The sequence below is a fragment of the Guillardia theta genome (assembly GCF_000315625.1).
Source record: "Guillardia theta CCMP2712 unplaced genomic scaffold GUITHscaffold_68, whole genome shotgun sequence".
NCBI lineage: Eukaryota > Cryptophyceae > Pyrenomonadales > Geminigeraceae > Guillardia > Guillardia theta.
In genome coordinates this window covers 209,887-226,452 of record NW_005434606.1, presented here as the reverse complement: position 1 = coordinate 226,452, position 16,566 = coordinate 209,887, and the positions used below count along the sequence as shown (strand labels likewise).

Here is a 16,566-nt window from a genome sequence, read left to right as displayed (position 1 = left end):
TCAAAACATTCCAAAAAGAAAATGTCTCTACGAAAACTTTGTTCGCTGGACAGCGGATCTTTCTCAACACCAGTAAATTCTATCTGCACATCTTAAAGCAAGGTCAAACCCTGTGCCAATGCCATGATATCTCATTATTCCACCTCCTTCATCCCTGACTTCTCCTCCTTCTTCCTCTCCTACCTCTCTCCACGCTGTTTCGCAACCTCCCATTAGCGCGGTGGGGACCTCAACACCCCTGCTCACCCCTACCCCTCATTGAACATACCCCTACCCCTCAGAAAGTACCCACCTGTATTCATTCCAGATAATTCAGGTTTTTTACCCCTCATTTTGACATCTAAAAGACCGGTTTGTGTCCTAGCAGTACCCCCATTACAGCAATCGAGATTCAATTTTCACCCCGCCCTATAGGGGTCATGTTTTGCCCTGAGGGGTACTGGTCTAGGTAAGACAAGATCCAAATCACAGGGTTTCACTTTATACAATTATTTTCGGAGGAGATTTCAATCCCGCATGGGGGGCCCACGGGATGTCTTCATGCCACATAGGGTAGGGTATAGTACCCTACCATATAAGAACTTTAATCTGTAGTCTGTACCCACATCTAGAGGGGAGTGTTAGGGTCAGCGACTACATAAACTTTCATAAGAAGTTAGCTATTAAAAAACAAAGTCATGTCTAGGGATTCTCACAGTACTTTGAAACAAAACCAAGGCAAAGGTGTACCCAGGGGTACTTCGGAAGTACCTACCCCTATGCAATGTGATAACATCAAACACTCTAGATCCATCTCGGGGGGTAGGTTTTAAATAACTTGTACACTTCCTAAAACGAAATCAGTGTCTTTAATATATATGTAAAAATCAAAAGTATATTAAACTTATATGTATTTTAATGGTTGGGCGGTTCTCTTTATGACCATCTAAAACTTATTTTTAGAAATCTCAAACAGCTACCCCACCCTACCCTGCTGAAATCTGTGTACACTGTGCGGGCTCAACTCGATCTTCTCCCACCCCATGGTCATCCTTTTATCGAGTCTGGCATCGATAAGCAAGAGGACGAGGCAGTCCCTCCATCTCACACGCAATCCTGTTCCCTACCCCCTCCGCTCAATCTTCTAGCAGATTCTAGAACTTTTGTTTTTCGCCCCTACCACCCCCCTGTAGGTGTTCCTGACTGCTTCAGTCAACCCCCCTTCTTCCAAGCATTTGGACCCCACAAATTCAATCACCCTATAGCCCACCCGTCATCTTCACGTGTGTATCACGGGTGGACTACATCAAATAGCATTTCACCCACCCCTTCCATGGTAACATCTCAGATACACCCCAACATCTTTTATGAGCCAAGCACTTAAACGCCCCTTGTACCCCCAGGCCAATTGCTCGTACGACCCCTATGACCCCACCATATATCTTCGCTGCAAATTATTATTGATTCATGGGGTGATCACAGTCATGCCGGATCTATCACCCGACCCCCTGTGGGAAGCCTTATTTTAGTCCCGCAGCCTTTATGTGAGATCGTCAGCATAGGGGAGAAAATCTAGGGGCTATCGGTTAACGGAAATGAGAGTCCCTAGGGAACTGAAAAGATACCTTTTCGGAATGAAATCTCTGGGTAGCAGCAGATCTCATATCGAGATTTTAGGACCTACAGATGAATACTATCTCGTATGTTTGAAATATTAGAGAATAATTTAGAATAATTTCAGCATTGTTTAAAAACAGACTCGACCGTCATTTAAAACGTTTTGTGAAAAGGTACATCTATTTGAGTCGCGCGAGTCGTCGGCAGACACATCTGACTGTGACTACCCCCACCCCCTCAGTGCTTAGACCGAGCGACGGTCATACAGGTCTCCGGCGGCCCGGGCAGGCCCGGCAGCTCGCTGAAATAACAAGACTCGGAAAAAAGTATTACAAAGACGAAACTTGTGTGAGAATTTCAAATGTCAGTGCTCAACATTGTTCAAATCTGTACCGTGTTTCAACCTAGATTGAAAATTCTTTGAAACCTAGATGCGGCTTGTCCATGGCCCGGTGTGGCTGGTGCCATACTAATATGGCTGAAGGGAGGAGGAACTTTGGAGCAGAAAACACAGCTTGCGCCTGCTTGCTCTGATGCTGCTGCTCTCAGCTCAATCCCGAGTGTAGAGCAGCTAGACAGGTCAGGTGAAGATATGGCATTCAAGGAAGGTGCAGGGACGTCAGATCCTGCAATGGCGGGATGCAGGAGACCTTTGGCTCTCACCCTTACCCTGCTGCTCCTGTGCGTGATGAGATCATCAAATGGATCGGTGTTGGCTCCAGTCAACAATCAGATACATCTTGACCGTGCGACTCTTGTAAGAAGGATTTTCTCCCGCCTACGCTTTTCCCTTACCTTCTTGACAAGGAGGAGATCCAACGTGTAAAGGAGGAGGTCGGGATTGAGTTGCTGCGCAGGGTGGTTGTGGATCGTAAGGATATGAGACAGTATGTCGACCTCATGATGGTTGTCTTTATCAGACAGTAGCATATCCTTGGGCCTTCGCACGGAGATCGGCAATGCTTCCCTGTTGCTGAGAAAATCTGTCAGAATCGTCCAGGACGATGAGAACTCGTCGCGGCCTTTGAGTTTGGATGAGGTATGTGGACACTTTCTTTGAGCGAGACGATGAAGATTGTCACAGGATGCACCCATGCTACGTGCCAACCCGTCACATGCCTCCTTAGTGGAAGTCGAGATGGCAAAGGTAACATGCTCAGAGTAGGGGACAATGTAGCTCAAGTTTTAGCCGTGTGATGACGAGACAAGTACAGGAAAGAATGACATGGAGGAGGGATGGAGGGACAGAGGGGGTGAAGGGAGAACGAAGGCAGGAGGGAGAGAGACTGAAGCGGTTTTAATGTTGCGCACGGCAGAACGAGACATTTTTGTCTCGAGGAATCCGATTCTATCATCCTGGGGGTGTCTACTTTGTGGGTGGTAATTTGAAGATGGAAAGGATGCTCTGCTATTGCTCTCTTACGCAGCAAACAGGCTTTGAAGGTCAATCGGGCAATGGCACACAACAAATTGCTGGCGTGAATGTGTCGGACGATAATGGAGACTGTTGCTGCATCGGAGTTGAAGGAGGAACTCTTCAACTAGAGAGCTGCAGGTGGAGAGCAAGCGTGCATGTGGGCGGTTTGACACTCAGTCTTTTGTTGCAGCATACAGGCGATCAATGGAAGTTGCGTGGGGATAAGTGGAGAAGACTCGAGAGGCATCATTAGTCGATGTGTTCTGCAAGATTGCAAGATGGGTAAGTTTACAGGTCTTTCTCATAAACAGTTGCTGGAGTTGATTTATATTGTGCAGGCATCATCTGCAGCTCAGGAGCATGGTTATGCTGCGATGGATCCTCGCTCAGCAACATATCTATGGTATTCCCTGTTACAAAGACTGTGCCTGTCCTTGACGTTCTTCAGTCTGCCTTTGTTGTGGTTGGGAATAGAACACTGTGTGAACTTGAGAATAATGAAGTGGAAGGTGGTGAAGGTGAGTTTTAAACCCAACAAAAAACAGACACATACTCATTTTGCAACAGGATCAAGCGCTGGCATCTGCGTTACACTTGGAGGAAAACTGGTTGCTGAGGTGAAAGCAGAGGATGAGTTTGGATGACAATGAAAATGGTGAAAAAGGGAAATGAAGTGAGGGGATTCAAGAAGTGTGGTATCAGCTTGGTAAGATTTCAGAGTTGAATTGCTGCCGGGGCTGTGCTCATCCATTGCAAGGCAAATAAGCATTCCTGGGGGAAGCTAAGGGAGAATGTGGTTTGCAACAATGGAGAGCATGGCCTGTTTGTAGCGGACAGGTTTGTTTATTTCCTTGCTATGCCCTCGGAATCATGATTTCGTCACTTGTGAAGAGCTCTTGCTAATGTGCATGGCGGCAAGTTTCAGCAAAACGAGTGAGTACCACTCCGTTTTGGCCCGAATTCTCTCCAGCTGTAGAGCATGCTCACGTGATCTGATGACAACCTTCTTCGTTGCAGCATCGGAGTCACAGTGATGGACCAAGGTAAGAAGGCTGAGGGTTGCGAATCCTCAGCTGACCCCCACCAGGCTCTGTGGTGTGGCTCGTGGGTGACGTTTTGCTTACTGGCAACCGCAAGGAGGGTGAGGTTCAGTCTCGGCTCCTGACAGCCCCTTTCACTTCTTGTCTGCTAGAAGTGTTCACGGGAGTAGACGGCAAGCTTGACATCAACGGCTACGTTACTGTCGGTGAGCAACAGACCACGAATGATGTTCTACTCCTGACGCCAGGGCGCGGCAGGGACGGCGGTCGACAAGCGTGTGTACCGCCAAGACGAGCTCAGAGTGCAGGCCTGGGATGCCGTAGCGCCCCCGAACCCTTAATCACCGGGCCCAAACAAGGATGGTTCAACCCTGACCGGCCCGGGTGTGCCGGGACGGCCGGGTGCCGCTGCCCGGCCATCATGGCATCTGCTCCGGGTGTGCCCATTCCGTTCCAATCCCCTTCTGGAATCTTTAGTACCAGGGCGTTTTGTTTGTACTGCCTTTAAAATACTTGTTCCAAAGCGTTGTGGTATTTGTACGGAGGTCCTCAGGGCTCCCCATACATGAGGTTGTACCACAAAAGTCCCTCATTTTCTGTGAGGTTCGCATGGGTGGTTTCAGATAGTTTAGAGAACCCGTACGTTTCCCTCCGTCAGAGTCAGGGTGGGGTGGATCGGATTCAAGGGAGGAAGGATGAAATCTTAAAAGTATGGGCTCTCCGTACTGGAATTGGCGTCGAAAAGTATCATGTTCGATTACCGGTAAGTGGTCAAACAGCACCCACCCCTGTGGTCCATAGCTCAATGACCCTCTCGCAAGGGAAATTTGAATCAAATTACTTTGACCAAAGCTAGTACCCCCTACCTTTGAAAAAGCCTGAGTAGATGGAAATCGGAAGGTAGGGGTGGGTCAATTCCTCAACCCCACACGCCTTCTGCTTGAGCCACGACAAGGAGCGATGGCCATGATACCATGAGGACGTGTTGCAATCGAATTTTCATGCGTGTATGCTTCGAATCATGTTGTATTGTTGCATATATACAAGAAGGGTCTTGAAAAGAACCTACCTTGCATGAATGCAGCTCTGTTGTGGTGATGAACCAAGTGCAATGGATTCAAACTTCGATGTATGTCAACGCTTTTCGAAGTCAGGGAACATGTTGATCGTTAGCGAGATCTTGATTCATCTCAGCCAATATCTAAGTCAACTGCTGTCAGAGGAACTGGGGGATATGGCCCATCAACTTTAGACTTGAATGACAGCCATCAATGTTATTATCAGAAAGAAAGCAGTTGCATCAACAAGCTGTGTTAGGCAAGTTACTGATTCTAATGCATGACTACATGTCTGGAATGTTTGTCAATCCAAAAGTTCTTGGATTGTTGCCGTGTCATTGTGGATATCCTGGCCCATGCACTGATGCCCTTATTTGTCGAATCGCGAAGCTGCAAGTGAGCATTCGCCTCGTCTGTTTGTTAACAGGCATGCATGTACACAATGTAGCAACAAAAGATGAGTTTGAGGTCATTCAATTATCTACTGCCCGTCCCTTCCGCCCTATTTTGAAGCAATCCAAGACTGATATCCAAGAAGCAAGAAAACTTCTTGTATTTTTTGCGGTGTCACCCAGGTGGCAATGATCACATACTTGAACATCGGAGTTCAAATGCACAAGGAAGGATGGGCTTATTGATCGTGTAGATGCAGTCCAGTAATGAACATGTCTATTTTCAATAAAAGATTCGAACTAGCATGCGCGGTGACAAGGTTTCTCCTCTGTTGATCGACTTTCAACAGAAACATGCAAGTCTTTTAGTACAAGCACGCATATGCCGCACATGTGTGTCCCAAGACATATGAATGTTTGGCATCATGTCAAAGCCTTGCCAACACTGAGGCCCTGGAAATTTTAACACATGTTCGAAAAGCCTGATTTTGTCAAAACTCATATTCATTTCATCGAGACTTCATACATGATCTCAACTCTACTCACGGAACATCTTCATCTGAAAATTTCGGCAATTGAAAGTTTACAAGGAATTCATCTGCACCGTAACAAATTTGACAGCCTCAGAGCAATGCATCAGCACTGCTCTCCTAATTGAAAACGCATCTGGCTTGAATTCTTTGCTGTTAATCACTGCGAAAAGTTTTCTCCCTTCTACATAGTGCATCAGACAGCCTGCTCTGAAGAAAAACTCTAAAGCTGAAATACTGTGCTAGGAATGTATTCGAGTCTTTGAAATCTTGCAGCAATCAAAGCTCACCGAGGATTTACATCTTGTTGATTTACAAGTTGTTGGTGGACATGAGAACAGGTTGACAAGTCACTGGCTCGACTCAAATACATTCACATCCAACACACTCCATAATTGTGCATGAGTAATGACGCTACAATAATAACGATTTTGCCCCATCATCGCAAGGAGCAATAAGTGGCAAAATTGAACAACCAACATCAAATCACTTCTGTATACACCGATTTCATAGACAAACCTACACCATGCATCAAATACTGATTTGGAATAAGCTAACCTTGATCAAAACCATTCTCTGAAAAGCAACCATGGCTTAGAAACATGTTGTTTGTAAGAGATGGAACCCTCATTCGTGCTTCTCTGAAGCATGACCATTGCAAAAATTTTCACAGGCACGGCGCGCGCCGGGGAATTACGGTGGGCCTGAGCGGGGAGATGGCCCAAAATTGTGCGAAAAGGATTCTTTTTGTTAGACAATAATATTTCAGAACCTTTTTCAATCGCAGTACAAAATTTGAGAACCGTGAAATCAAAATATTTGAGAATAAGAACCCCTTTCGATACGTGAAAAATTCCAGAAGGGAATTGGAACGGAATGTAACCGTAACTTGGCAGTACTACGCCGGTAGTAAACTGACTCAGCCCGGCTGCCCGGGCCAGAGCCTCAGACTTGAAAGGGCCGTCCGGGATCGGACACTGTGACGGAGGCGCTCACTAACCGTTCAACGAAACCGTGCCCGGCGGCCCGGGCCCGGCCCGGCGCCCCGACGGAAGAATTTGCTCGGACTCGGACCGGGACCGTCCGACTCGCCGGTCTCCCGGAGGGACACTGGCCGCCCGTCCGAGACTCCGGCCCGGGAGCGGCTTTCAGTTTTGACCTGGCCAGTGCGGACCGTCAGAAGAGAAAGACATTGAGAACCAACCCTCATCCTGCCGACTGCTGCCTCCCGAACTTAACTGATATCTTCACTTAACTTCGCACAGGACCCTTCCCCCCTGCATTCCCCTGTGTTCATATCTCAGTAAAGAAAAAGAATTGGTCTCAGCCACCCCTCGTTTCCCAATGGAAATCACTACCGGTACTCCTTCAACCAGCAGCAGCTTTCGTCCACCCGTGCGTTGGATAACCCTACCCACTATTGATAGCCAATAATTGAGGAAAATGACCCCTGGGGTAATGGTCGACTTACTGGCGTACCCCTGGTTTTGAGTCCTTCTCTGAGACTACCCCACAACACAAGTTTTTTGATGTACATCCCGATAGAAGGAGGGTACACTACTAGACGTCGAAACGAAATGCGAGGGCAAGCTTGTCTCCCATGCCGGAAACTGGTAAGAACGACGAGAGAAGACGAAACGAGGCAGGGGCATGCACGGTCATGATAGAGGAGAGGAAGAGGAGAGAGAAGGGGGGAGGGAAAGAAACAGAGGACGAGGTGAATGGCAAGGACGAAGAGGGGGAGGAACTCGGGGAGGAGGAAAACAGGAGGAGGGGTGGATGGGAGAGGGACGGAGCGGAAGTGGAGGAGGAGGCGAAGACGGAGAAAGGGCAAGCACGGCAAGCTAGCCCATGACTAGAATTTTGATCGGTGATGGTCGAGCGGAGGACAACTGCATCTTAAACCCTCAGAAAACTGTAGGCAGATGGGCTCGGGGAAAGAGAAGAGAGCCTGGGAAGAGGCACTAGACGAAGAGGAATAGCAGGAAGAGAGAATATAGAAGTACATCTCCTCACTTCGACAACAGAAGAAGAAATGCGATGGGATGACCCCCTGTCTAAACTGCCAAATCAGAGGTGTGTTCAAAGTGTTTGAACTCCTCGCATTCACTGTGAGGTTGAACAGGACAAGCCCATGCGTGCACGAAGACGGAGCAGAAGGTGTTGTTAGAGATGCATGTCCCCTCGAAGGCAGCTTGACCAGCACGGGTTGACAGGAATCATGCTCGTTCTGCAGAAGGCGGAAAGTGAAGTGCGACAAAATGCGGCCATGTGCGAGGAGACTTTCTTCCTTCTCATCCTCCTTATGCTCCATCGTAGGCTCGAGATGTGTGTCAAGCGGGCGTCACTTGGAGTGCATGGGATCAGATCTGACAGATCTGCAACGTGAGGGCCCTCTGCGCTTGTTGTGCTGTGGTCTCAAGTGTTTGTAGCAGAGGACGAGCTCGTTGACATCTCTGAAGAGCAAGATGGAGAGGTGAAGCCTCATGGCTGCAGTCAGGGGCGCGTATTGCTGATGTTTTCTTCTGTGTCCTGCAGATTGTGCTGCCCCAGAAACGAAGGACGCCGGACACCTCGGAAACTTTCTACGATCTCCCGTGATCGACCTCAAGTACCTAGATGAGTGTTGTGAACTTGTCTTGCAGTGCCAGCGAAAGCTTCGAATCCTTTGCAGCACATTCTTCCGAGCAGCTCTACGTGCTGAGACCCCTGCAGACGGCCATGCACTTGTACCTCCGAGATCCGATATCAGGACAAGTGTGCTCTTGCGATCACTTGGTTGTTATGACGCACTAACGGGTTCCTGAAGAATGTTGATGAACGTGTTGAACGGCTGCAGCTCCCTCAGCTGCTGGTGAAAGCGTTTTGGCAGGCTGGGTACAACAAGACTCTGTAACAGCCCCCCTTGCATCCCATAGCAAATGACTAGATGTCGACAGGATGGTAAAGATGTTCCACGATATGCCTTCACCCGTACGAACAGCCTTCTTCAATGGTTTGCATGCGATAGAACGGATAGCAACCAGGTACAGAATGGCTAGAATGGAGTAGAGGTGGTGGATGCCGATTGTCTTGTTGTAGCGCAAATATGGGAGAGTTTGCAGCGATGAGATGCCAACAATCGGCCGCAAACGGTGAGGACAAGCTTGTGCTGGCAACTCGTTTGTGAACTTGTACGTGTTTCAGGTCACAGCATATTTAACATTGACGACCTGAGAGAGTCGGTGTCATCGCAAGCAAACTTAGGGTGAAAAGCTTTTCTCTTGTTTGTGGGTCGATGTTGATCACGACGAATTGATGATGATGATATGTGGATGTAGATGATACCAAAGTTGTTGACTTTGTTGAAGTTTGTTTCTGCCGGGGTTGTGATGATGAAATTTCACCATCGATTGCGGTGGCAAAACAAAAAGATTGCTGTAATGATGATGATGATGATGCTTTGGATAAGATGAGAGAAAATGGCCGACCCTTTCGAACTTCAACACAACATGACCATTGGATATCGAAGATATTGATATCATCCCATCAGGTACTGGATCATGGAGATAGATCCGAATACGATGGTTCGGACCAAATTAGAGGTTGACAATCCTTGTTGAGCATCTGCTACCCTGCACTCATCCTCCTTTCTTTCCTCCTATCCTTCCCTTCCTTGTGTACCCTTTCTGTCGCTGCTGTTCCTTGCTTCTTCCTCCTCCAGATCAGCTCAGGCATTGCCACCTTCCTCAACATGCACCCGGACGAGATGCTCGCGCGCCTCGGCAACTGCGACAACTGGCTGCCTCACTCCGAGCTCGAGTTTTTCGGCAGCATGGCATGTCAGTCAGAAGTCGCGGGGGAGGAGGGAGAGGAGAGAGGAGAGGGGGAAGGGAGCAGGTCGATGACGAGGATTGCGATGCAGATGAGACCGTGAAGCTGCTGGACTCGAGGATCGTTCGCAACCTCCGCATTCTTAGGAGATGTCCGCGGGTAAGGAGCAGGCGCGATGAAGGGAGATAATGACGACTTTTGCTCTAGAGTGGAAAACTGATCGACCCCTTCCTCGTCCGGCTCACCTCGATGAAGGAACGGGACGCATATGGACGGTAAGAGAAGAAGAGAGGAACAGGAGGAGATGCAGAAGAAGTAAGACGGGAGCAAGACAAGAAGGAGCAGGAGAAAGAGGAAGGGAACGGGGGGATGCAGAGGAAACAGTAGAGGGGAGGGGTGAGGAGGAGTGTCGGAAGGTATCGAAGGGATGTTGGAATAACGGCTGAGCAGGGTCACTCGTGCCATGCACGTCTTGCAGCGACTTACCCCCGAGGAGTACGACTTGGCATGCATGTAAGCTCCTGTTTCCCTCATCTCCTCATCTTGTCATTCTCCTTCTCCACTTTCCCAGCCTGCCAACCTGCCCGTTTCATCCTCAATCTCCTACTCTCCCCTTCCTTCTCATCGTCCTCCTCCTCCTCCTCCTCGCCCTCCTCCTCCTTCTCACTCGTTATGATCCTCAACAAGTCCGCATTCTCCTCTTTCAATCCTTATCTTCTTCCCCACAGAAACGAGCCCGAGACCTGCCGGCCGCTCATGGATGCCATCGGCGACGCTCGAGGAGGAGAGGAGCTCCTTGAGACAGCCAACTATGACTCGCTCTTCACCCAGAGCTTCATGACGCTGAATGAGAGCGTACAGGTAGAGCAGAGAGGAGGAGAGATCATCGAGAGGAACTTGGAGGAGCTGGGAGGACGCGACTTGACAATTGCTGGTTGGCAGGGGTTGCAACATACTCAGCAGCTGACTGCAAAGATTCAGCAGCTGTTCGCTCCTTTTGTTGATTTTGCCATCTCAAAGAAGCTCTTAACGTAACGGAGGTTGTACCATGGGACCATGGGAGGAAGCATGAGGCTGTATATGTGTCGATTGAGTGTTTGTAAATATCCAACAGCAGAGCCTTTCTGTGTGCACCTCGTTGATGTATTGGCGCATTCATTGTCTATCAATGCTCCTCCTCCTCCTCCTCCTCCTCCTCCTCCTCCTCCTCCTCTTCCTCTTCCCCCTCCTCCTCCACCACCACCACCACCACCTCCTCCTCCTCCTCCTCCTCCTCCTCCTTCACTTGACTGTGTTGTCAAACAGCAAACATCCGCCCTGTCACAACGACCAGCACCAGAGCGAGGGCAACACAAGTTCCGCCCCGTGCATCTAGTCGCCAACTGCTGCCGATGTAACAGTTGTTTGCAAAGTTGCAGATCCCTTCCACCTACCCAACCATCACACCAAGAAAGACCCTCATCCTCCTCACCGGCTGTGTGTACTTGTAGTACAAGGTGTAGTTGAAATTATGGCAAGAGTCCTTGAGCAGCTTCTGAAAGAGGTAGCAGCAGGGAAGCACAGGGCTCGGGGCCCCGCTGGGACACTGAGACTCGGACTGACAGGTCCCCAGCAGCTGCTCCGTCAGCAACGAGCGCATGGTGCAGAAGTAGTTCTCAAGCGACTGTCAACTCACGTCAGACCCTCTCCAGCTCCCCTCCTGCTCACCCCCGAACTCGCCGCAGACTTCGCGTCGATGAGGCCGCAAGGGCCCGTGTTGTCGAAGGGGTTGGAGAGACCTGTCTGGTACACGTACCCGCTCACCGTCGAGGCCGCCTGCACGAGCCGGCTCTTGAGAGTCGAGGCCCCGCGGGTGAAGAAGTCGTTGAGGTCTGAGCTCGAGCTCATGAACTCGTCGAACACCTTGGACAGAGCCCCAGCAGCCGCGTCCAACGTTTTCACGTCCTTGGCGCAGCCCCGGATCTGGAAGGGAGTCTGCGCGCACTTGGGGCTTGCGACCTGGGAGGAGAGGAAGCAGAAGCGGTCGGGGATGACCCGGCACCGCATCCTCGGCTCGATGCAGACTGAGGTGCCGGCACAAGAGTCGTAGAGCTCGTAGCCGGTGTCGCACGCATAGGGGCAGATGTTGGACGAGCTCGTGCCCGAGTAGCTGGAGAACTGCGGGATCGAGTTGTTGCACTTGCTGCACGTCAGAGGTCCGCTCTGCCAGTAGCCCACGTTGCACGCCCACAGACAGGTATCTGTGTCGAACGGCTCTGCCTGCCTTGTGATGCTGCTGTACTCTGCCTTGGTGCAGGCCTTGCAGCCCCCACCGGCCTTGAGGTCGCATTTTGTCCTCCAGTACCCGAGATCGCAGGCCACAAAGTTGCAGAGGGTGGTGGCGTACAGGGCCCGGTAGTTGTGATCTACCACCACGACTGCGTTCCCTGCCGGGTCCACAGCGACGTCCACGGCTGTGAGTATCTTGACCTTGGCGCTCAGAATCGCATTGAGAAACAAGGAGCTGTTTGACGACGTGTAGGAAACACCTCCAACACAAGACCCGGCGATGGTGGAGACCTGGTTAGTGAGCAGGTCAAGTTGTCTGACCGTACCATTGGATCCCTCCTGAGCGACGTATATCTTTGATTCCTGCAGGTCCATCACTAGCCCCTTCGGATACAGAAACTGCGCGCTTGTCGCTGGCCCATCCGCACAGCCAACGCTCAGACTGCCCGCTGCTGTCGTCACCTCCTGTGAAAGCACATCAGAAGCGAAGGATGATCAAGTCAATGTCTTTCATCACCCTGGTGTTGACTTCAATCTTCCTGATGAGAGAGTTTTGATAATCTGACACCTTCACCATAAACCATTCAGTTCTTCTGAACATCATCAAGTGCAGTAAACGCGCAACTCACATAAATTGCTGACTGCTTTGAGGAGTACGCGATTCCTTGTGGTGTGTAGAATGTAGCTGCTGTACCTCTTCCGTTCTTGCTTCCAACATTTCCATCCCCGGCCAGCACAGACATGGTCCTGGTCGTCAGGTCCAACTGCATGATCGTGCTGTTGTACGCGCAAGACACGTACAGTCTGTTGTTCGCCGAGTCGACTGCCAAACCCCAGTAGCACTTGCCTTGGATCTGCTGCGACACGAGCGGGTAGGGGTACCTGTAGAGGGTGGTGACCTGTAGCGTGAGCAAGTCCAACTGGCGGATGGAGCAGGAGATGCTGTCTGTGATGTATGCTACTGTCCCGTTGACTCGCACTGTCCTTGGCTGGTTGAACTGAGCCTGAGTGCCAATCCCATCGCTCTCGCCCCCGCTGCTCGAGCCGGCCACCACTTGCACTCGGCTAGTCGCCACGTCCAAGCCCATGATCCTCCCAAACCCTATCCCTGCCTCAGCGTATAGCAACGTCTTGCCATCGCTCGTGTACGCTGCTGAATTGGGCTGGATGGCAGCGTTGTCGGACGTAGTCGCAACCAGCGTGAGGAAGTAGGATGGAGATGCGTGACATGCTTGCAAGTATGCGCAGAGGAAAAGGAATATGCGCCAGTACATGATGAGGAAGAGTTTACATTCCCAAGCAGCTCAATCGATGGCGAAACTCAGTCAATGCAGGAACAAGAAGATTTCGTGAGATGGGCCGGTTCCGAGTTCAAGTTCAGCTGACCGTCAAGCTGCCATTCGGTGTGATGTGCCGCAGTGTTGCTCAACGGTTGAGCTGCTTTTCAAGTCGGCTTGTTCACTGGCAGAGCCTCAAGATCTCCGAAAGCGACGGCAAGGAACTTAGATCGCAAACCCCCCGGAACCAACTTTGTGACTTGCCGCAACTTAGCAAGACAGGCTGAGGCCCTCGCCGCCAGGACCCGGGAGAGAGAGAGCGAGCCTACTAGCACGGTCTCGGGCAAGGAGGGAGAGGGGGGGAGGGAGGGGAGGGGAGAAGGAGAGGGAGGAGGGAGAAGCCTTTAGGGCAGCCCAGTGACGTAGGGCCGGGAAACGGTGACCGTCGCACTCGAACCGTTGATCTCACGCCGTTATATTGACCGTTACATTACCTACTATAAGTGTGGGGATGAGGGGTACCGGGATCCAATGCATTTAGGCGCATTGAAGGATCGAGGAGGCGATGGCGTGAAGAAGATGAGAATGTTGCGATGATAACAATGAAGTTGACAACTGCCATGCTCGCATGCATGTTTACAATGCTAGACTCCCACCTTGGCTCTTATTCTTTGGTCCCTCGCTTCAGCCTATGTGCTCGTCTTCCTTGTACACTGAACCTGCGCGGAGGGAGCAGCCCTGCCGTCTCTTCCCATGAGCTCTTTCATGGAGCAACCTTGATAGATACCAACGATACCTCCTTCCCGGATAAAATATCCTCGCTAGAATATGGCTCGTATGGCAACTTCGTCTTCAAACAGGGCAGGCACATCATGCGTGAAAAAGTCTCAGCGTACTGGGGAGTGAAGTTGTGCATGACCAGCGAAAGTTCGTCGTCAAGCGTAGAAGAGAGGCCGGAGATCTGGGGAAACTTCTCGTTCTACCAGCAGACGTCGGGCGAGGTGAGGAGGATGAGGATAGGCCTGCACAGCTATACCCAATGCGACGAATGCGTCGAGATAATGGGAGGGCCATGGCTGTTCTTCGAGACGGACGTGAGGTGCATTGGAGGTGTTGCCGTGCGAACTGTGCTGAGGAGCAAGAGTTTGTTTCGTGACTGCAGCCTGGGAGGAATGAACTCGCAGTACATGAGGGCGTCTGAAGGGCTGAGATGTCTGATGGAGAGCTCAGTACAAGTGGAGAGGTCGAGGATCGAGATGTGCGGCATCCTTGTCGGGCAGGGACTGTCTGTACGTGACACTGCGAGGGTACAGATGCTCTCATGTCAGTTCTATCACAACTCCGTCGCGATATCGGCCGAGGGCTCCGGCCGCCTCCTCCTGAGTGGATGTAAGTTTGTCGGGTCCCGGTTCGCATCGCTGCATTGTGCCTGCTCGACCAAGAATGTGATCTGGATCGTGGAGGACTGCGTCATACACGGCAATGTGGGGACTGTGTGGTTGAACGAGAGGAGGCCGACGCACATGGAGTGGAGGAACGTCTCAATCCGGATCGCGCGGCATATGAAGGAAGTTGGTTTTCCGGACAGGCCGGGGGGTCTGGAGGACTACAATGCGCATCCTAAAGTGCATGCGAACCTCCTGAGACGAAAGGTAGAGAGCGCGAGAAACTATTGCTGCTGCCAGTGCCCCACGTGCCAGTGGAACAACGAGATCCTGGATGCTGAGAGGATTGACACGGCCTACCGTCATTGGGAGGTCTGAATCTTTCTTCCATTCCTGCCCGTCGTGCTCTTGTTTCTCCTGATTTGCCTCCTCTGTAACCCTTGTGCTGTTTGCCTCTTCCCCACTCTCCTTCCCGCAATTCTGTGTATATTCATTCTCTTCCTGTCCTTGTGTCAATCGCTAGGGTGGACCTTTTCTTGACCGTGTGCTTCTCGTATCTGACTTGTCATCCTTGTTTCTTACAGAAGTGCATGATGTCGGAGACCAACAATGTTTACAACGCATCGCAAGCGCTCGCAGCATTAGAAGCGCTGGAGGACTCGGCGGTTGCCAATGAGAGTAACTCGGATGGCAGCAGCTTGTGGGATGATCTGGAAGAATGTTATGTAGGTGGAGATGCGGTAGTCGAGAGTTGAATGAGTGTTTGTTTTGCTGACATTCGTTGCAGTACTTTAAACGTGTCCCATCCCCCTTTGACTTCTCCATCTGCGGAGAACAAGTGCACGTCCGCCCAGTGTGCTCGAAACCTTATGAGATGAACTACCCGCCTGAGCATGAGGCGGCGGTTGAAGCGAAGCTGAAGGAGGTGCGAGGACATTCTTCTCTCTGGGCTCTCATTGTTTGAGCAGACGACGCAAGGGGATTGGGTCTCACTTACTTCCGAAGACGCCAACAGGAGGCTGATGGCATATAGGGACTTGAACTCGCCAAGGCAAGTAGGTGGTGCGAGTTGCAAGGATGGGTGATACGACAGAGTGCAGATGTATGCCAGATTCCTTGAAGTCGGTGCTCCTAAACAAGTCTTCAATGTTTTCTCATCTCAAATCGATACCAAAGCTGAGGAGTGAGTAAACTTCCCGACTGTCTCTCCTCTTCTGACCATGTTTTCAGCGCCGCATGGCAACTTTTACTTCTCCAAGGCCGAGGAGCTCTATGGGCCAGAGCCGTATCCTATCCCAACATCGTTCCCCAACAACACAATCTTGGTGAGGCAACGATGTTTCTCTTGATTACACAGTTTCGCGGTCGTGACTTGCGTCAAGGGTAACCTGACGCTAGCGTTGGACCCGATCAAGTCAAACTATTCAAACTTGAACGAATGGATCAATGCCTTGTCAAAGCTGCAGTTGCATGGGGACGCGAACAGGTCAACTTTCTCCTCGGGTGAGAGATGCCATACGAGTGAGTCTGTCTGACTGATGTTTGAATTGCAGATAGCGTGGATGATATCCCTGACTATGAGCCTGACAGTGAGGTGCGTGGCAGAGCTTGACCTCGGAGGTTGCTGTGATACTTGTGCAGACTTCGTCAAGCGAGAGAATAACAGAATTCAAGGACGCCCTCTGTTTGTCGAAACACGTCAAGCTAGACATATAAAGCAGTTCAAGTGATCTAAGTTTGCACTCATTCTGACCACTTTGACAAGGTCTTTGACTCTCAACTTGCATTGC

General features: G+C 50.7%; 4 protein-coding genes across 4 annotated transcripts; 3 read left to right on the top strand and 1 right to left on the bottom strand.

The window, feature by feature from the left end:
* Positions 1-2,060: 2,060 nt before the first annotated feature.
* GUITHDRAFT_154161 (hypothetical protein) lies at positions 2,061-2,959 on the top strand (the record flags this gene model as incomplete). Its single annotated transcript, XM_005827262.1, has 5 exons — positions 2,061-2,353; positions 2,404-2,467; positions 2,517-2,635; positions 2,681-2,743; positions 2,910-2,959. Coding segments are annotated over exons 1-3 (278 nt in total), but the record flags the coding sequence as incomplete, so codon positions are not given.
* A 5,109-nt stretch (positions 2,960-8,068) lies between these two features.
* On the top strand, positions 8,069-10,881 carry GUITHDRAFT_113574 (hypothetical protein; the record flags this gene model as incomplete). Its single annotated transcript, XM_005827261.1, has 17 exons — positions 8,069-8,109; positions 8,159-8,198; positions 8,250-8,304; positions 8,353-8,418; positions 8,469-8,509; positions 8,572-8,630; positions 8,679-8,811; positions 8,873-8,925; positions 8,973-9,059; positions 9,115-9,167; positions 9,220-9,280; positions 9,566-9,599; positions 9,737-9,854; positions 9,938-10,005; positions 10,054-10,121; positions 10,297-10,359; positions 10,575-10,881. 17 exons carry the CDS (start codon positions 8,069-8,071, stop codon positions 10,879-10,881), a joined length of 1,347 nt encoding a protein of 448 aa, XP_005827318.1.
* Positions 10,882-12,423: 1,542 nt separating this feature from the next.
* GUITHDRAFT_75685 (hypothetical protein) lies at positions 12,424-13,388 on the bottom strand (the record flags this gene model as incomplete). The annotated part of the gene is made up of 3 exons (XM_005827260.1): positions 12,424-12,579; positions 12,632-12,682; positions 12,744-13,388. Coding segments are annotated over 3 exons (852 nt in total), but the record flags the coding sequence as incomplete, so codon positions are not given.
* Positions 13,389-13,993: 605 nt separating this feature from the next.
* GUITHDRAFT_142831 (hypothetical protein) lies at positions 13,994-16,492 on the top strand (the record flags this gene model as incomplete). Its single annotated transcript, XM_005827259.1, has 9 exons — positions 13,994-15,043; positions 15,077-15,148; positions 15,361-15,516; positions 15,564-15,701; positions 15,745-15,838; positions 16,007-16,101; positions 16,159-16,279; positions 16,330-16,370; positions 16,418-16,492. 9 exons carry the CDS (start codon positions 13,994-13,996, stop codon positions 16,490-16,492), a joined length of 1,842 nt encoding a protein of 613 aa, XP_005827316.1.
* Positions 16,493-16,566: the final 74 nt, after the last annotated feature.